The sequence below is a fragment of the Hyperolius riggenbachi genome, chromosome 4 (genome assembly GCF_040937935.1).
Source record: "Hyperolius riggenbachi isolate aHypRig1 chromosome 4, aHypRig1.pri, whole genome shotgun sequence".
NCBI classification, from domain to species: domain Eukaryota; kingdom Metazoa; phylum Chordata; class Amphibia; order Anura; family Hyperoliidae; genus Hyperolius; species Hyperolius riggenbachi.
This window is the reverse complement of record NC_090649.1, coordinates 465689860-465710810: the sequence shown is the minus strand read 5'-3', so window position 1 is coordinate 465710810 and position 20951 is coordinate 465689860. Positions and strand designations below refer to the sequence as shown.

General features: G+C 48.0%; 1 protein-coding gene across 1 annotated transcript in view; it reads left to right on the top strand.

Moving 5' to 3' along the window:
* The first annotated feature begins 1324 nt into the window (after positions 1-1324).
* Positions 1325-20951, top strand: part of ENAH (ENAH actin regulator) — a 166064-nt gene continuing 146437 nt past the window's right edge. The window contains exon 1 of the mRNA XM_068232860.1: positions 1325-1669. Coding sequence (XP_068088961.1) covers positions 1665-1669 — 5 coding nt within the window. The 5' untranslated portion in view covers positions 1325-1664. The remainder of the gene's footprint in view (positions 1670-20951) is intronic.

The window sequence follows — 20951 nt, the reverse complement described above, 5'->3', positions numbered from 1 at the left end:
AGTGAATCATCCCCCAAGTGAGCTAGCTAATTGTACAAGCTGTTAGTCGGTATTTCTCCTGTCTGGCTCTTGGGGAAATTGCTGATGTTGCTGAAACCCAAGAGAAGCTGAAGACGTGTCTGACACTTCCACTGCCTGGTGGATAAACTGTATACACATCACCATGGTAACAGAAACATGAGCCCTACTGTCCCAGTTTGAAACATATTGTATGGCTCTCACGGAATTACATTTTAAAATATGTGGTATTCATGGCTATTTCAGTCAAAAAAGTTCCTGACCCCTGGCATAGAACCTTCCCAGTCCTCGCTATGTCCCCTCATTCCACCACTGTCCCCATTCAAATTTTGTGCATTTGAGACTCATCAGAAAGGCTTCAGAAGCACTCATTCGGCTCACTCTTCGCCCAACTCTCCAGTGGCGTACTAATGTGTAAGCAGTACTTTCATACCTCCCAACTTTTGGAGATGGGAAAGAGGGGCACTTAAGCCACGCCCCTGCCACACTCCTGATCAAGCCCCCGTCACACCCCCTAGTCACGCATACCATAAAGATTTCATGAGAAAAATATCGTTTTATAATTCAAACCACACTGGTCCTTTCTATCCTGGTTCATTTTCCTTCATATTAACATTTGAAAATTAGAAATATATCAATTTAAGGGATGGAGATAAAGTTTAGAGTCAATCACATTTTTCAGTAGAGAAATACATATATTTACATAGAAAGAGGGACAAAGTCCTGAAAGAGGGACAAATGAGGAGGTAAGTTGGACAGGGCTCCCAAAGAGGGACTGTCCCTCCAAAAGAGGGACAGTTGGGAGTACTTTCACTAAGGGCAAGGCTTCTGAGGGACACACCTCATGAGCTGCCCCTATATTCCCTCCAAGCTACTTGTCAAGCCCCGCCCCCACAGAGTGCCCACCCCGCAGGATCTGGGACTCCACTAGCATACAACCTTATATTGTAACTAACCGACAATGGAATTCTATTTGAGGCCCCACGTGCCCTTTCCAAGCTTCCAACCCAGGCACGCGCGCCACCAGGGCAGCCAATCGCGCTCCGGGAAACACTGCAGGCTGTGACCACGCACGGCGCGCGCCGCTGGGCGGGACCTCAGCGGTCCATGTGCTCCGGGCAGAGGAGGAGTTCCCCGGCTTCTAATGTATTATGACGTCACCCCCTCGGCAGACGCACTTTTCCCCCTGCTCGGCAAACAGCTGAGCATGGCACAGTGGGCGCGGCCTGGGTCCGCTGTGGGCGTGGTTTCACGGCTTCGCGGGAGCGCGCTGGATAACTAACTCTCCGCCCCCTTCTCCCACTTTCTCACCGGCAACCGAGCCTTTATCTGGGCAAACTATACGTCAGCCGGGTCCGCGGGAGCGCGCCGCCTGGCTCTCCTTGTGTGCTGGGGACCGCGCATGCGCGCTGTGCGCTGCTGGCTCGCGGGATAGAGAGAGATAGACGGACGGGTGGTGCGTAGCGGAGGATACCGGGGATCTGCGCTGCGACTGGCGCGGAGGATTGTGCGGACCCTGTACGGAGTGCTGGAGGGGGGAGCAGTCCCGGGACCGCGCTCGGATGCCAGTCCCTGTCTGCGCACCGGGAACCGGGGAGAGGAGCATCCACTAGCGGCACCGGAGGAGCAGGAGAGCGGCGGCCGCCATGAGGTGAGGCTCGTCTATTGTCTGATGTCCAGCCGATGTCCATTCATTGCTATGGGGGGTGACTGACAGCTCGTGTGCCCAGGAAGAGGAGCTGCAGCAGCTGCGGCCACTGTCTGCTCTATAGGAGTCCTACATGATGTCCATTGTATAGCATTTTACCCAATGCACAGCACCGATCCTGCATGACTGTCTGCTCTATGGGCCCCCGCTACATTATACTGAGTGCTGCCTCCTGCACAGCACCGATCCTGCATCACTGTCTGCTCTATGGGCCCCCCTACATTATACTGAGTGCTGCCTCCTGCACAGCACCGATCCTGCATCACTGTCTGCTCTATGGGCCCCCACATTATACTGAGTGCTGCCTCCTGCACAGCACCGATCCTGCATCACTGTCTGCTCTATGGCCCCCCTACATTATACTGAGTGCTGCCTCCTGCACAGCACCGATCCTGCATCACTGTCTGCTCTATGGGCCCCCTACATTATACTGAGTGCTGCCTCCTGCACAGCACCGATCCTGCATCACTGTCTGCTCTGTGGGCCCCCCTACATTATACTGAGTGCTGCCTCCTGCACAGCACCTATCCTGCATCACTGTCTGCTCTATGGGCCCCCTACATTATACTGAGTGCTGCCTCCTGCACAGCACCGATCCTGCATCACTGTCTGCTCTATGGGCCCCCTACATTATACTGAGTGCTGCCTCCTGCACAGCACCGATCCTGCATCACTGTCTGCTCTGTGGGCCCCCCTACATTATACTGAGTGCTGCCTCCTGCACAGCACCGATCCTGAATCACTGTCTGCTCTATGGGCCCCCTACATTATACTGAATGCTGCCTCCTGCACAGCACCGATCCTGCATCACTGTCTGCTCTATGGGCCCCCCTACATTATACTGAGTGCTGCCTCCTGCACAGCACCGATCCTGCATCACTGTCTGCTCTGTGAGCCCCACTACATTATACTGAGTGCTGCCTCCTGCACAGCACCGATCCTGCTTCACTGTCTGCAATATGGGCCCCCTACATTATACTGAGTGCTGCCTCCTGCACAGCACCGATCCTGCATCACTGTCTGCTCTATGGGCCCCCCTACATTATACTGAGTGCTGCCTCCTGCACAGCACCGATCCTGCATCACTGTCTGCTCTATGGGCCCCCCTACATTATACTGAGTGCTGCCTTCTGTACAGCACTGATCCTGCATCACTGTCTGCTCTATGGGCCCCCTACATTATACTGTACAGCACTGATCCTGCATGACTGTCTGCTCTATGGGCCCCCCTACATTATACTGAGTGCTGTCAGTGCACAGCACTGATCCTGCATGACTGTCTGCTCTATGGGCCCCCCTACATTATACTGAGTGCTGCCTCCTGTACAGCCCCGATCCTGCACCACTGTCTGCTATATGGGCCCCCCCCGTATAATACTGTGCACAGCACCGATCCAGCATCACTGTCTGTTCTATGAGCCCTCTTACATTATACTCAGTGCTGCCTCCTCTACAGCACCGATCTTTCATTATACTCAGTGATCACCAACCCCCTAGATACCCCAATCATCACTTCTAGAGCCAGTTCCCCCCCACCGGGCAATGCGTCTGCAGAGTATACCCACAGTACCTCTGTTACACTGCCTCCTCCCCTGTGCACCACTGAGGAGTCTTTATTGCTAGGTACACACCATACAATTTTCTGGCAGATTTACCCGCTAGATCAATTATTTCTAACATATCCGACGTACTTGACTGATGTTACGAAATGAACCCCAGTTATCCGCCTAGCTCTCACCTCTTCTGCTCCCCCATACAGTGTTAGTAATAAATTGCATCGGTGTGAAGCCATTAACCGTCTACCTCTACTTCTCCAGCCCAAAATTGAGCCTCCGTACAGAATACTTACTCATAGCACCTCCTATCTAGCGTTGCCTGGCAAACTTTACTCTGGGGACCCTCGATGAGCAGTCTAGCTCCAGGACTGTTTTCCCCACTCAGTGTTCCAGATTCCAGCACCCAACGCAGAATTCTACTCTGTTCTCTTTCTAAAAATGGACGTTTTCCCTCTTTGCTGCTTCTCCTTCCCAGAGCTGTGTTCATGTACTTAGCCAACTTCTGATGATGCCTCCTTGTACCTCCTGTATCCAATACTGCACCTTCTGACATCTACTGCATCCATTGCCCGCATTTAGGCTACCCTCCTTGTTCTGCAGCACCTTCTCAGTTTAGATCTACTGTACTGCTAACCCAGCCTTGGATTTCCAGATCGACAGTCTCATCTGGTCTTCAGCACCCATATTTAATTCCTCAGTACTTGCTGGGTTACCAGTGTGTGTATTGACCATCACCAAGCTCCTATTGGCACCCTTGACCAATTTTGAGACAGTGAAATGTTTTGTGCAAAGCCCTAATCCTCTTTGCAGCTCTTGTAGAACTGTTGCACCTTCTGACAATCGCTGAACTTCCACAACTCAGTAGTGAGTGAATTCAGTTTACTGTATCTGTGCCTAGGATGTAACCATCTCAGAGTCTTCAGATTTATGTGGGTAGTTTCTTGCCCATTTACTATGCCTTTTTGCACCAATTGCCTTGCACTTCAGCTACCTTTGCTTGTTACTCCCGTGCTTCCAGAACTTTTGTTGCTTCTTCTGTCCAGCACTGAGATTGCAGGACTTACTGTGCAGTTCCAATCCCTCTGCAACCCCATGGAACTCACTATCTAGCACTGGCATACTATTTATCCAGTTCCGGACTCTCATTACCCCTATAAAGAGTGGGGGTAAGGATTCAGTTGTTTGTTTTTTGTTGTTTTTAGGCAACCTGTGTGCTCGGTCCAAGTGTCCTTTTTATTCTCTTCCAAGATCTTAATCTGAAGTTTCTCTGGCGTGAGGTGGTTGGTTGAATTGGGCTCTGGTTATACCTGTGTACCCCATCTCTGGTAAAAAGCTGCTAGTTTCTGGTGTCCAAAATGTATCCACATGGTATCTTCTGATATTCTTCCGTCATCAATGGCCAGGTTTCCCCAATTTTGCTTCAGTGCCCCCTCCCCAAACAATTCTTAGCACCATTATTCTTGTGGTCTGCAGCATCCATTCTTAATTTTCAGTCCTTTTATATTGATGCATTAGAATGGAGCAGGGCTGTGGAGACGATACAAAAATAATCTGACTCCAACTCCTCAGTTTATGAATCCTCCGACTCCAGATACCCAAAAATTGCTTTGACTCCTCAACTCCGTCTCTTTAACTGAATACTTACCGGGGCTGTGGAATTGGTACAAAAATCATCTGACTCCTCAGTTTATGAAACTACCGACTCTGACTCCAGGTACCCAAACATTGCACCAACTCCAAAGCCCTGGAATGGAGCTCAGGTAATGTCTGTTACGGTGGGAATACACAGGTCGCCCGGCGGCTCGATCCCCACCGTGTGTCCGCTCGTTCCCGCAGCCGCGCGGATCGATTCCCGCTCGTCCCCACGGGATCGAGCGTGGTATCGATCCGCCACGGGATCGGACCTGTCGGAAATGATCAGTCATCAGCGACTCGATTGATAAGGGGGCATCGAGCCGTGTATGCCCAGCCTTAGACTGTCCCAGTCATGGTTGCCCAACTAGAGTCCTCAAGGACCGATTCCATTACAGTACTTTGGGATGGATAGAGTGAACTACACTTTCATGTTTACTCCTATCTGTTAATTAGATAAGAATGTTCAGGACCAATCCGCCAGTGTCCTCTGTCATCCTGAGGGCAAAACTAGTGGCCAGGGTTAAGACTAGTATGACCTTGGGACCTTTGCAGAGCGAACTTGGCTTCCAGCTTCCCTTCTGTCCCATCATCAAGATTTGAACTTCCCTCATGTTTTCATAACCAAGTTGAACCATCCGCATCCGTTCTTTCCTAATGCTAGGGACTAATTGTCCACTTTTGTTTGAGCGCCACCTATCTTTCGCCCTTAGACTAACAATGTTAATTCAGTTGATACATGTAATTACTAAAGACTTGTACGCGCTCTAGATGGGTTAGGGCTGCTTCTGCTGTTAATTTTGGTGTGCCTAAAGCAGCCCCCAATACCCTCGATGTGTCGGCAAGAGATCAGACTGCTGGGTGGTCTTCGCATTATTCTCCTACTCATATTAGCTCACGCACACACACGCACACACACACACTTTGGCAACAGACTGTGTTGCAAGCCTGCAGGCTAGCAATACTTCTCTACAGAACTGTCCCAAACTCTCACCCATCCTATGGGCAACTATCCTTATAAGGCTTTAGTGTACATGGTTTTCTTGCAAACTTTGAAACTTTGTTTCTAGTTCAGACTCTACCTGTATGTTTCTGTCAGGCATGCAGTCATTTAATCCCTCTGTCCACAACATACCTGCACATCTTGATATTGTTTCCACTCTTTGCCAGCTGTTTCCGCTTCCCAGATTTCGTGTTTGCGCTCAAGCATAATGCTACCATACACAGTTAAGATAGCCTCGTCAATCGATTCTTCATGATAGTCCTGGGCAAAGATCTAGAGTGTCTACAGGCGTCCCTCAATGCCTTCCTGGAGCTCGTTAGTCGTCCTTCCGTAGTGCATATAGTGCGTAGGGCAGGCTTTTGAATGCATGGAGCCTTCACGATCCTTGGTCCATCCCTTCGTCCCACCGCCATTCCCTGTTAAGTTCTGCTATCTAAAGGTGGCCATTAACGGGTCAATATTTTCAGCAGATGCGCTCTTTCGATGCAATGTTTACAATCGAATTGTACAGAAAACAATGCAGTGTTGGGTGAAATTGTTGTGAAACGATTCTTTGTTCGATTGGAACTGAAAATTCCGTTCCGTAAGTTCGATTTTACAATCGTATCTGAAGAGAGAAAATGCCCTAATCGACCCAATTTTGGGAACAAGCGAGAATTAAACGTCTTGATTACTTGCAATTGTAAAAAGTGTGCCAAAAGATCGCTTCTGATGAAGAAAATGTACCGTTAATGGGCACTTTAAAGAGAGCCCAAGGTGGACTCAAAAGTAGGCTACCTGATCCGGGAAGCTAAGCCTATCAGGTGGCCGCAAAATCCACCGCTCCCGTGGGCCGCAATATCCCACTTTCACTTGCGTGACCTCTGGATGACAACGCTGCACTGAGAGACTGTGTCTCTCTCGCAGCATGCAGGGAGGCGGGGAAGCGGCAGGGGGAGAGAGCGGCCCAATGGCAGCTCTAGAAACCCTGTAGGAACGCCCCTGGCGGGCGTTTTGAGCAGGGAATCTCTCTCTCTCTCCCTGTGTTTACCTCCGAGATAGCGGTGGGGGGGAAGCAGAGAGCGGCGGTGTGGGGGACACAGAGCCATGTCATGAGGCAGAGAACATGCCTCTGTGTCCCATCTGCCCCCCGAAGATCCACCTCCGGTTCTCTTCAACACTTCTTCAGCCCTCCTCGGGCAGCCTTTGGAAGCACTCCCACCCATACTGCACATGCGTGAGTCTGGGCATGCGCAGTATTAACTCGGACGCAAGTGCTTCCGAACTGAGAGGAACATGATACCACATGGACTGTATACCCCCAATACCCCCCATGGACTGTATATCCCAGCCCCTCATATTGTCCCTTACATCCCCCACACCCTAAGGACTAAAGGACTACATACCCCAACCCCCTATACCCTTCCCTTATTTCCCCCCCCCCCATGTTAATGCTTTGTTTTGCTTTGGCAATACTAAATGTATTTGGTCCTGCCAATAAAGCTTTTTTGGATTGGATTGGACTACCAGAGGAGGGCCAAAGAGGAGGTCGGTCGCAGAACTGAACTGGGAGACGGCGCAGGAATGATGGAATGGGGGGGGTGGGGGGCTCTTTGCAATTCAGAGCTTTCCCTCCACATAGGTGAGTATATAACCTGAAGTGCTTTCTCACCTTATGATGGCTTTATTTACATTATAAATCGCAAGCGCTGAGCAATTTGTTGAGCTTTTTGTAAAAGTGGTTTACCCTGCGCCTTGAGCTGTTCTAAGCGCTTTTGCAGAGCGATTCTTTTTTTTTTTTAACTTCCTGATGTAAGTCAGGAAGTGAACTCATTCACCCGAAAATGAATAAATGCAATGTATTTATGTATTTATTCATAAAAGCGTTGGGGAAATTACTATACAAAGTGCATTTTCAAGCGCTTTGTGCTTTTTCCATACCTTCCATTGAGCCAAAATGCTCAGAAAATGGTACAGGTAGCACCTTTGCGATCTCAAAGAAATCAAAAAGCTCACAAAGCGTCAGCGCTTGTAAAAAAAAAAACAACAAAACCGGAAACGCTCATAGTGTTAACGAGTCCTTACAGTGGACCTGAACTCTTGCACAGGACTGAAGTAAAACAGAGAAATCCACCCTGTATGTATTTAGAGAGTTTAGCTTTTTAATTCCCCCCCATCTCTGAGTAATCTCAACTGCAATTTGATCACTCAGCTGTGTCAACTGGCTGCCTTGTCAGAGCAGCTAATTTGTAAACACAGGATGTCTGCTTCCATGAAAGCAGGAAGTAGACACACTATGGATTTATTGCATGATTTGTATCAGCTATAATGGTGGCCATACACTCGTTATGCTGGGGATACACGGTACGACCCGGCGGCTCGATTAGCCGCTGAATCGACTCCCACCGCGTCCCCGCCGCCGTCCGGATCGATTCCCGCTCGTCCTCGCGGGCGCTTCCGCTCGACTCCCCGCTATTGTCCGCCCACGGGGATCGAGCGGGTCATCGGACCTGTCAGATATTATCAATCGAGCCATCAGCAGCTCGATTGATAAGGGGGAAAACATACTGTGTATCCCCAGCATTAGATTAGCAGCAGATAGATCATCAGATAGATCTCTGATCTATCTGATGTGTTTAGGAACATTTTTTACTAGGAACAGATTTCCAATAGATTTCAGTACGAAATCTATTGAAAATCGATCTGATGGCATTTGTTTGTCATCAGATTTCCATTAGGTCCAATGCAAAATGATAAGCAATCTCAACAGATCCACCTAGATTTTCCATCATGTCAGATCGATTGAAATCGGCCGCAAATCGATTGGGCAATCGATTTGTTATCAATTGGTGGATAATCGGCTGAGTGTATGGGCCCCGTAACAGAAATGCATTTCTGTAAAGGTGATTGTGCGGTTGCTTATCTTTTAGTGCAGAGAGGAAGTTCTGAGTTCAGGTTTAAGACGGCAAAATTATATTTAGCGATTGTATTTATAATTTAGATACAGATTGTGTGGGGATGCACAGCGGTATGGCTTATAAAAGTTCTGCCGCGCTATACTCCCTGCATAGTCGCTGCTTATACACCTCTGAACAGCGTCTGGCTTCTTGTTTACATACGTGTTTGTATGTAAACACTGCTCCCGTGCGGCTTCCTGCATGTGACCCGGTCAGAGGTAAAATACCTCAGGATTTACTGCAGCCTTTATCCTGCTAACATCAGGATTGCACACTGTATTGTAGCACCCCTTGCAAGGCATTGTCCTCTTTAACAATAGAGGCATTGTGCGTTGTCACATGGGCCTCCTCGGTGACAGAGTGGAGGAGGTTGCAGCACCTGAGGCGTGTTGGGAATGGTTTCTTCCCTGCTGCATGTCTGCACTGAGAGAGACTCGTCTGCTTGCACAGTTGCATGTAGATGAGCAGGAAGCTGCATTGCGAGGCCTAGGTGGCGAGACCGTGTGGCAGTACAATGCACTGTTGTGTTTTTTTAAGTATTTTTTCCTCCTTCTGTGCGGAGGGGAATGTGCGTGTGTGGATGATGACTGAGTGGGCTTCACATATGTTGGTGTTTTCTAAATGCAAGCTAATAATTGACTCATGCGGTGTGTGGAATCTGCTCTGATGAATGGATGGCTGGAGCAGCTGTGCTGGTCTCAGCCTTGCAGAGGGGGAATGTGGTGAGGAGACTGCTGGAGCCATGTATAGGTCTGTCTGATCAGGCTGTGCAATCGCCAGGCCTTTTGGGGAGGCTATTCGTGGGGAAGCCTACAGTTGTTATTGGTGGAAGATGAGACCAAGATTATTATTATTTACATAGTGCCGACATCTACCAACCGTATATCGTCTTGTCATTTACCTGTCCCTCAGAGGAGCTCACAATCTAATCCCTACCATAGGCATATGTCTGCATATGTATTGTGTAGTGTATATATTGTAGTCTAGAGCCAATTTATAGGAAAGCCAAATGACTTGTATGTTTATGGGATGTGGGAGGAAACCAGAGTGCTGAAGGAAACCCACGCAGACACGGGGAGAACATACAAACTCCGTGCAGATACTGCCCTGGCTGGGATATGAACAGGGACCCGGCTGTGGAAGGTAAGATGCTTACCAGTACGACGCCGTGCTGCTCAAGTTCGGAACTCAAGATCACTGGTGATCCGGCCAACTTGCCATCGGCTTTGGTTACCGAGGTGCCTAAAGCTATGTACATGTGCTGGTCCGAAATCTGCCGTGGTGGACTATAACGACCACCATAGTCGAGAATATGGAGTCAAGCTAATGTGTGTACAGCATCTGCTAAAGATCCAGCATGCTGCATCCTTATCGATTCCTCATGCCCAAGCACTACACAGCCTCCTTGTTTTCCCCATTCTGTCGCACGTGGTTTGCACACCCCCCCCCCCCCCCCAACAGCAGATGTGTCGCTAGCCACGGGCCTGTTGACATATCTTTACAGTGTTAGAGATTCTCCCCTACCCCTATGTGTACAGGGCTTAACATTAAACCATTTCTCGCCTGGTGGTTGTACATTTTATAGTGGCAGCATGGTACAGTCATATAGGGATGGCACAGAACTCTTGCCATAGCCGGTTGAGACGGAAGACGTGTTTACCGTCAGGATCTAACCCAGGCATGGGCAAACTTGGCCCTCCAGCTGTTAAGGAACTAAAAATCCCACAATGCATTTGCCTTTATGAGTCATGACACTGGCTGTTAGACTCCTGCAATGCATTGTGGGACTTGTAGTTTCTCAACAGCTGGAGGGCCAAGTTTGCCCATGCCTGATCTAACCCATCTTGTATTGATAAATGGCAGTGTTCAAAACCATGCGTTTACCGTTGATTGCCATCGATCTCGCCATGCCGATTGAGCTTTCTGAGACGCTGTGTTTAGCTTGGGTTGCGTTCAAGATTCTCTGTCACCCTGGAGACTCAAAAAGTGATGAGCTGATGGCGGGGTCTGTTGCTAAATGCTTTTCGGAAGCAGAAAAGCATTTTTGCATGGGTTAAACAAACCGCCGGCAGCTGTGCGTTTGAACTGGACCTTACAGCTGTAGAGTCCCTGGTTTGATTCTTGGGTTTTCCCTGGGCACTGATGTGTCCTCCCCATTCCAAAAACAGTCTGATAATTGGTTACCACCATATTGTCCTTAGACTGTTGTTGGAATGTTACACTATGGCTGTGGTAGGATTAGATTGTGAGCTCCTCTGAGGACAGTCAGTGACATGACTCTACGCTTGTACCATGGAAGATGCTGGCACTGTGTAAATCCCATATAATAGCAATAATTAGTGTTGCCTGCCTGGATTGTTTGATTCAGAGGCACTGTAGCTTGAAGCATGTGCATAGCTTAAAGGACAACTGAAGAGCGGTATATGGAGGCTGCCATGTTTCTTTCCTTGTAAGGAATACCAGTTGCCTGGCAGCCCTGCTGATCCTCTGCCTCTAATACTTTTAGCTATAGACCCTAATGCTGGGAATACACGTTTCGTTTTTGCCTTCGTTTTAGCCTTCGTTTCGATTGTGCCTTTTGTCCTTTTTGTTCCCGAAATAATCGAACGTACGGTTAATATCACCACCCACGGTTTCGTTTTTTTTTTCGATTCTGATGGTTTTGTTTTTCCAATGATCGAAGGCTGCAAAGAAACGAAACGAAAATCCCTTTTTACAGGGACGGACTAACATAAACGAACATATAATCGATCTGAACAGCCATCAAGCCTACCAATGGCTCGATTAGATGGATAAAGAGAGATAATATCAAACATGTTCGATCACTAGTCGTTCGTTTTTGGGGTCTATTAATCGAAACTATAATGAGATTATGACTATTTTCACATACGTTTTCAACACTCGATTCGTTTACTGAACGAATCGAAGGCAAAAACGAAACGTGTATTCCCAGCATTAGGCTGGTTTCACAGTGGGACGTTACAGGCGCACGTTAGAGCAGCCTGTAACGCACCCCACTGCACAGCAATGAAAAATCAATGGGCTGTTCACAGTGCCCACGTTGTGTTACAGTGTAATGCTGCGCTATAATATAACGTACTGCATGCAGTACCTTGTAAGCGACAGAGCCGCGTTAGACTGCTTGCACATGCTCAGTAACGTTGGGGAGGAGCGGAGAGCGGCCAGGCACATGGCTAATTAATATTCACTGCGCTCAGTGACGTGCAGTGTTTACTTCCTGGAGCGGCCGCTCTGTGCGGCGATTGGCCGGCGGGACCACGTGATGCCGCATGCGTCCAAGAGTGCGCATCACGCCATCACGGACGCCAGAGTGAGCTGCACAACGCGGCTCACTCTGACGTCCAAAGCAGAGAGCACCAGGCCTTGCGTTAGGGGCAAGTTGTGCGACCATAACGTCCCCTAAAACGCAACGTCCTGGTGTGAAACCAGCCTAAACAAGCATGCAGCAGATCAGATTTTTACTGACATTGGCCTCAATTCACTAAGATCATGCTGGAGATAATAAGGCAAGAGAAAACTTACCTCCACACAGTGATGGAGTTATCTTACCTCTTCATTCCTTAAGTTACCTCCTCTGTAGTTAATTTACCTCCTCTGTAGTTATTTTCACACGCAGTTAATTAACAGCCTGTCTTTAACTCTGGAGTTATTTTAAGGATTGGAGAGTTAACTTAAAGACAGAAGAGTTAACTTTAGGCTTGCCTGAGGTAAAATGTTTCCTGAATACTACATGCCTTATCACCATGGTAACAACTCTAGAAGAGTTATTAAAGACAGGAGATAAGCTTAGTGAATTGAGGCCATTGTCAGATCTGACAGATTAGCTGCATGCTTGTTTCTGGTGTTATTCAGACACTTCTGCAGCCAAACAGATCAGCAGGGCTGCCAGGCAACTGGTATTGTTGAAAAGGAAATACACATGGCAGCCTCCATAGTCTCACTTCTGTTGCCCTTTAAGTTTGAGTTGGCCAATCTGTTTCTTCCTTCCCTTACTCCAGTGTACCATGAGGTGATCCTAATGCAAAAAAACAGATGGGTGTAACTACACTTGATACGGCCCTCCTGCAAAAACGATAGGTCGGGGGCCCCTTTGTCCCCGAACCCCATGTGATTGGAAGCCAGCGAATGGCTGCAGGGAGTGTTCTGCTGTGAAGCCCTGCACACTGCTTTTGTGAGCAAATGGGGAGGTTTGTTTGCTAATTGGCCCCACTTGTGATTGTGGAGGGGCCCCAATGCTTCGGGGTCGCAGGGATGATTGTTACACCCATGAAAACAGATAATTGCCTACGGAGGGGGAGGTCTCTGGATCCTGTGTCCTCCTTGAGACCGCTGCCCAGAACCCTCTTGAATTTCAAGACCGCTCTCCCTGCTGTGCACGCAGTACAGCCACGCCCATACACAGTGGGGAGTGCAGCCACAATAACCTATCCAGCAGACTCTTGTCAGATGTTCCGGGGGGGGGGCATGCACGAAAATGGTGGTCTCCAGGAGGACACGGGGGAGTCTTTGGGGATCAGGAGGCTTCCCTCTTTATTAGCAGCTCTGGTTTTGCATTAGGTTTGCTCTGGGGTACACTTTAAAGGACTTACGAGGCGAAATGCCGAAAAAAAGTTAATCACTTGCCTCATCTGTTAAGGCTACGTAGCGTGGATCGGAGGGGTTGGCCCTAGAGCTGCGCAGCCGCACTCGCGGCTATGCAGACTGCGCAGCCGCGGGCAAAGGATGCGGCCATCTTGGGAGAGGCGAGAGAGCCCGACCCGGGCCGTGGGGTCGGCAGCCGGCCCGGGGGGCTAATAAGCGGGGGGACCCGGCGGATCGGCACGGAGGGCGCGGACGGCGTCCTCCGTGCCTTAACAGATGAGGCAAGTGATTAACTTTTTTTTCGGCGTTTCGCCTCGTAAGTCCTTTAAGAAATTGCCAGTTCTCTGGCTTTGATGATGATCCTCTGGCTTCAGTTCTCTCTTTAGGGGCCCATACACCTAACGATTTTCCCGCCGATATACGGCCGATTCGATCAGTGATCGAATCGGCTGTGAAATCGCCGCGCACACCGCTGACAGAACGATCGATTTCCGTCCGAAATCGATCGTTCCCGTCAATCCGTCCGTGCGGAAGATTTTTCTTGGTCGCCGGCGGGTCAGGAGTGCATCGATAGCGGCATTTCGAATGCCCGACGACCGACGCAATACAGCGGGTATACATTACCTGTTCCGGCCGGTGTGAGTCCCCACTGTCACCGCTGTCTTCTTTCCGCGCTGGGTTCTAGAACGGCTGCAGCTACACAGAACTTCCTGTCTTGGCAGCTCCCGGCGGGGGGGGGGGGGCGGCGCGGCAGCTCCACAGATTGTGATCGGATTCAGGCTGGGAGGGATCTATCTGTTGATCGAAACTGATGGCAAATCGGCCAGTGTATGGCCACCTTAAGCCACCCCAAAACAAGGATGCAGCCGCAGGTGTTTTTTAAAGCTTAAAGAGGAACTTCAGCCTAAACATACTGTCATTAAGTTACATTAGTTATGTTAATTAAAATAGGTAATATAATCTCTTACCCACCCTGTTTTAAAAGAACAGGCAAATGTTTGATTTCATGAGGGCAGACATCTTTTTGGTTGAAAGGAGGTGACAGGAAGCATGAAACACAGTTCCAACTGTCATGTGTCCTGAGCACCTCTCCCAGTTGCTAGGCAACGTGAATAATATAGGAAATCCCATCATGCTCTGCACAGCATCAGGGAAAAAAAGCCCAGGCTTTTTTTCTTTGATGGGTGGAGCTTAGGTAAAAATGGTGCTTTGGTAAGAAAAACAAAGTTCTGATGCTGTGAAACTGTCAAAGAAACACCACGCATTTTCAGTTCTGCTAAGTAGATTTTTAGTCCGGAGGTTCACTTTAAGTCCAGGAGTTTTTCTTTTTACTCTTTCTTCCCATCCCATGCAATTCACATAGTAAACTCCCTTCCCTCATAATTACCTGCAGCCATACTCCACTTCTTGGTAAATCTACTCTCCAACCAGACAGCTGTGATTGGTGAAGCCACTTCAACTGCGTTCACCACTGTCCTGCCTCCTACTGCTTTTTTGACTTCCTGATCTGTATGCCACTCCCACATTGCCACATCACCCACTGGAGCCACACCCCCTCCATGCCCACTGCTATTCTGGATGGAGTGTCAGTGCTGTGACAGCCACAGTTCTTGTCCAATCAGAGGCGGAAGGAGGGGCTAAATAGTGTGAGCACCACTCCCCCTTCCAGAAGTGACCTCAGGAGGCCTAACCACTGTGTCTATGCAGCAGCCGCCCCCATAAGCCAATGGGCACCTAGATTGATGCACAAGCATGATGTCATCTCTGTAACTTCTGGGGCTTGGGTTAGTATAAAGGGTGTCTTGGGTGTGAAGCATTAGGTTAGTTAGGGGACAGAAATAGTAATTTAGCAAACAAAAATAATTTTCTTTTGAGCAAACTATTGTGCCAGATCGAAATCTTGAGGGTGCATGTGTCCCTGGATGTTTTGTTAGCAGTCCTACAGTGTTCTCCCCAGAATTTTTTTCCAGCCGGGTGGCATAAAAAAGTAGCCGGGTGGGGCGAGATGTGAGAATGCAGGGTCGGTGCTTCTGTGAACAAATCTGCTTACAGCATAGGAGGAGGTTAGCCAATGACAGCCGGGTGCTCACCAAAACTAGCCGGGTGGAGCACCCGGCTAAAAGGGCCTAGGGAGAACACTGGTCCTACCAGTTTGGTCACTCTCGTCCGATGTTCTTTAAAGAGACTCCGTAACAAAAATTACATCCTGTTTTTTATCATCCTACAAGTTCCAAAAGCTATTCTAATGTGTTCTGGCTTACTGCAGCACTTTCTGCTATCACAGTCTCTGTAATAAATCAACTTATCTCTCTCTTGTCAGACTTGTCGGCCTGTGTCTGGAAGGCTGCCAAGTTCTTCAGTGTTGTGGTTCTGTGATGCATCTCCCCCCTCCTGGCCCCTCTATGCACACTGCCTGTGTATAATGATCTCTTGAGCTACAAAAGGAAGGATGTATACAGCCTGCTTGTGTATGAATGTATTTTCTATGTGTGGACATACTGTACATCAACCTACTTCCTGTTTTGGTGGCCATTTTGTTTGTTTATAAACAAACTTTTTAAAACTGTTTTTAACCACTTTTAATGCGGCGAGGAGCGGCGAAATTGTGACAGAGGGTAATAGGAGATGTCCCCTAACACACTGGTATGTTTACTTTTGTGCGATTTTAACAATACAGATTCCCTTTAAGGAACTTTAGCTGACGTTCTTGCAGTGTAGCTTTGACCGCTAGTTTTCCCACACCCTAGAGCGCAGCGCTCAGCCTCGTAGCCCCAGCAGTGCATCTATACAGCGCTTGTTCTGAAACAGTCGCCCTAAACCATCTCTAACTATTGTTTGGCCAGGATGTATATAAAGTGCATACAGTGGTTTTTCTCCTGACACTCTTGGCAGTATCACTATTTTAATATCATTTTCCAAGACTTGCATTTGGAACAAGGCGCAGTTTTATCATGCTGATTTCACAGAAGCTGACCCGTGATTGTGTGGTGTTTGGCTTAGATAAAAATGCCTGTGCGACTATGTCCCGCTTGCAGCCAATCACAATTCACAATGTTCCACAGATCAGGCTTGCTTGTGTGCAAATAGCCGGTGTGTACAAATCGTTCGACCAACATTGTTAAAGAGCATGTGCAATGTCATTTCCGCCTGTGTGCACAATTTTCAAACGATATAACCATTTGGAATATTTGGTGTGTGTGTGAACAATGCCGTTTAGAGGTGCCCAGTAACGTTGCAATTCCACGGCTGATCGTCCCGCAGTAATTGATCAAAAACGATCGGTTGTGCCCATTGATGGTCGAATTTCCACTAGCCAATTCAATTAGATTGAGGGTCCATTTTTTGGATCCATTACCAGTGTTCTCCCCAGAAATGTTTTCCAGCTGGGTGGGGCGGGATGACAGAATGCAGGGCTGGGACTTACAGCATTGGAAGAGGTGAGCTGATGACAGCTGGGTGCTCACCAAAACTAGCTGGGTGGAGCACCCGGCTAAAAGAGCCTGGGGAGAACACTGATTACTCTGATCGAATTGGTTAGCAGGAATTCGGACGCTAATGGGCACACTATGATTGGGAACATTTGTACATGTATTCGGCACATTTAGCGACTCGTTACTTTTGCCAGGTAAATGTGGTTTTAACGACGTCACTCGTTTGTGAGCGCCGATTTTTATCTAGCATATGTGTGGACCTTCAGTCTGTGCTTATACCAATCTGTCAGGGGTCAGCTCTCATTGCAGAGTCTGCCCTCACTGGATCAAAGCTGCAATCCGATTGGCTACCTGTCAGCTAAAGCTTGCTGCTGTTTTTTTGCTGTGGAATGATCCCTGCAGGTGTCCTCCATACAAGCTGCTGGCCTTGTTGTTAGGTGAAGACAGAATCTGCGCCGTACCTTTCTGTGAGCTCAACCTGATAGACATGAGGGAATCCCTGCCTTTCGCTGCACATAGATGTTAATTCTTCCTCGCTCATGGCCGCCAGGAGCCCGGTATGCATTCTGAATGCAGGGCGAGGGGTCCCTGCCTCACGGCAAGAAGGGTCCCCCCCTTGGTTATTGGCGTGTCCCGGCATCCAAGCTATGAATGGCTTTGCTTGTAGCGCGATGGTGATGCTGCTGCAAGGAGAAGCAGGGATCCCCCTCTCTGCCGTCTGCAGCATTCACCTCCTGTCGCCTGCTACCTTGCGTTATTTACTGCTCGGGGATCCGATACGCCTGCTAGACTGAGCTGTGAAGAATTGTACATTCGCCCTCAGAGCGAGGCTCAGATTCCCCCATCCTTATTCTTGATCTTCCTGCAATACTGCAGATTGACGTCTGATTGCAGCAAGACTTGACAGATAGCCATTGACCTACGCTGACCAAAAAGGTTTCGTGGCTGTGACTGTCCCCCACCACCATACTTACCCGTCCCCCCTCCTTTCTGTGTTGTTTGTTGCAATGCAGCACATGCAACCTTCTGTAAGATCAATACCACCTTACATCAGTAAAATCCCCTCACCTCTTTGCATTTTTTTCTTTGATTAAGCATTGGTGTTTTCGTTCAGGAGTTTAGGATCTGTCTCCTCAGAGACGAGCAGGCGAAGGTGCCGAATAGTTTTATTTTTACGTCACTGTGCTCGGGCTTTTTGGAGAAGGGAGGGGGAGGGGATGGTATTTTGGTGCAACACTTCGTGAGACTTGAATGCTGATGTATTCTAATGAAATGCTATCTCTTTTTTTTTTTTTTTTTTTTTTTCCCCGGCTTGCCGAGCCCGTCCTTTAAGGCCAAACAATTGGGTGAAAACAAAACGTCCTCAGTTGCCGGGCTGGCTGTGAGGGTCTAGCCTTACAAGCGCAGTTGCTGTGCGGAGCTTGCGGTTAAAGATTTATGAAGAACAGTTGCTCCAGCCTTACTAATGTAACCTTGGAGGATTCGGTTGGAAATAGGACACCGCTGTTCTTCAGACCAGGCTCTGAGTGTGGAAAAAATGGACAGAAGTTCTATTGAGGCCACTTTTATGCCACATTTTAGTTTTATTTACTTTTCTGTCTTCCGCTTGTGTAAAGCGAATCTTTTGCTCGGAGTGAATTAAACGATAATGTGAATGCAGCCTAAACTGATTGTTAATGAATGTTAGCGCGCTGTCTAGGCCTTACCTGCGCCACAGAGTGGAGGAGGCAGTTTGGCTGCGGTCCATGGCGGGGGGCATGTGTAAATTGCACCATTCCTCCATCTACAAAATCTCCTAGCCCCTTCTCTTTGTTTACCTGCCGCCATGGCAACAGTGGCTGCTTCCTAGCAACCTACAAAAGGCCGCAGCCAAGTTGGGAGTTAAGCAGGATGGATTAACGGTGAGGGACTGGTTTGGTCACCTGACCAGCAGGGAAGTCAATCGTGGTCCTTCCGTTGGGATTTTGCTGGCCTTCACACATGCAAATAGATTTTACACAGAGATTTTCTTGAAAACCTTATACTGTTAGAGAAATATGCATATGCCATTTTTGCAGGTGTATATTTTTTTTCAATTTTTTTTTCCTGGATCTTCCTGGACATCCACACCATGCGTGTTTTGTTTACTGCAGGATTTAGAGGAATTGCAATGACCTATTGTAGAATGTAATACGTTAGTCATAAGCACTTCCTGTATCCCTTCACAGTGATGTAATAATTGCTGCACTTGGGGGGCCTGGAGGAGTTATTGGCTGCACTTAAGGGATAGGAGGGGTTAATAGCTGCAATACTGTATGCAGTGCAGTCATTAACCCTTTTGGTCCCCAAGTGCAACTGTTAATTCTTCCTGGTCCCTAAATGCCAGGGCTGTGGAGTCGGAGTTGTGGAGTCGGGCAATTTTGGGTGCCTGGAGTCGGAGTCGGGGAAAAATGCACCGACTCCTAATGAATTTGTAACTGTAATTAAAATAGAAAATATGATAAAATGTTCTATTTCTCAGATAATAGTCATTAAAAATAATGTGTATATATACAGTAATAGCTGTGCTTAGTCCACAAAAATGAAATAAACCAATCAAAATTAGTTACTTGTGCTGCTTCAATAAAGCAGTCCCCGTATTTTTAAGGTCAGATATACATATCTGATTGTGACTGTATATATGATGTGTACACAGGAATCTCTTATATATACTAAATAACATCTATGCTGTAAGAATAAAGCCTGATGTGTAGCTGTGTCACTAATAGAGATGGTCAACGAGATGGAAATAATTCTGCATTGATGCAGATTTATGCAAATGTATGCACTCCCTTTGCTGATGAAATCAAATAATGTGATCTGTTGTTAAAATTTGGTTTGGTGACTACAAATTAAAGGGTAACTGAGACGGATGAAAAGTAAAGTTTTATACATACCTGGGGCTTCCTCCAGCCCCCTTCAGGCTAATCAGTCCCTCGCTGTCCTCCACCACCCGGATCTTCTGCTATGAGTCCTGGTAATTCAGCCAGTCAGCGCTGTCCGGCCGCATGCCGCTCCCACAGCCAGGAACATTCTGCACCTGCGCAATTGTGCTGCACAGGTGTAGTATGCTCCTGGCGGCGGAGTGTGTGCATGCGCGCTACGCCCGACTGGCTCAAGTACCTGGACTCATAGCAGAAGATCCAGGTGGTGGTGGAGGAGGACAACGATGGACTGATTATCCTGAAGGCGGCTGGAGGAAGCCCCAGGTATGTATAAAACTTTAATTTCATCTGTCTCAGGTTTACTTTGTTACACAGTAGTACTATACTCTACATATGCACTCCCCACAGAGCTGCAGGGAATCCACTGAGAATGCTGTGCACATTGAACACAGAGGTGTTGTCTGTTTACAATCTCCTCATTCCCCTGCAGAGTACCTGCACATCATTCTTACATGTACCCACACTTACATTGCCTAGGGCCTGATAGATGTTCTTTGTTCCGGTTTGTACCTTTTACAAGTACTCTTACCAAGGACTAGTTTTAGTCTAAAGGGAATAAATATAGTAGTCTACATATCCTTCTCACTTCAGTTGTCTTGTAAAATTCCTAAGCGTTGACAGTCAAGAGACGAATTTCATGTTACATACTTTTAATCAACAAAATTGTAATATGCAAATTAGAGGAGTCGGAGTCGTGGAGTCGGAGTCGGTGGAATCCTAAACTGAGGAGTCGGAGTCGGTGGATTTTTGGACCGACTCCACAGCCCTGCTAAATGCAGCCATTAACTTTGCTGAGTAGACTTATTTGAGTCTTGAGTCTTATTTGAGACTTACTTGAGTCAATAAATAATTACAGCTTAAAAAGGAACTTCGGCCTGAACAAACATACTGTCATTAAGTTACATTAGTTGTGTTAATTAAAATAGATAGGTAATTTAATCTCTTACCCACCCCGTTTTTAAATGAACATCCAAATGTTTGTGTTTTCATGGGGCAGCCATCTTTTTGGTTGAAAGGAGGTGACCGGGAGCATGAGCAGGGCTGTGGAGTCGGTACAAAAATCTTCCGACTCCCGCCTCCTCAGTTTATGAAACCACGACTC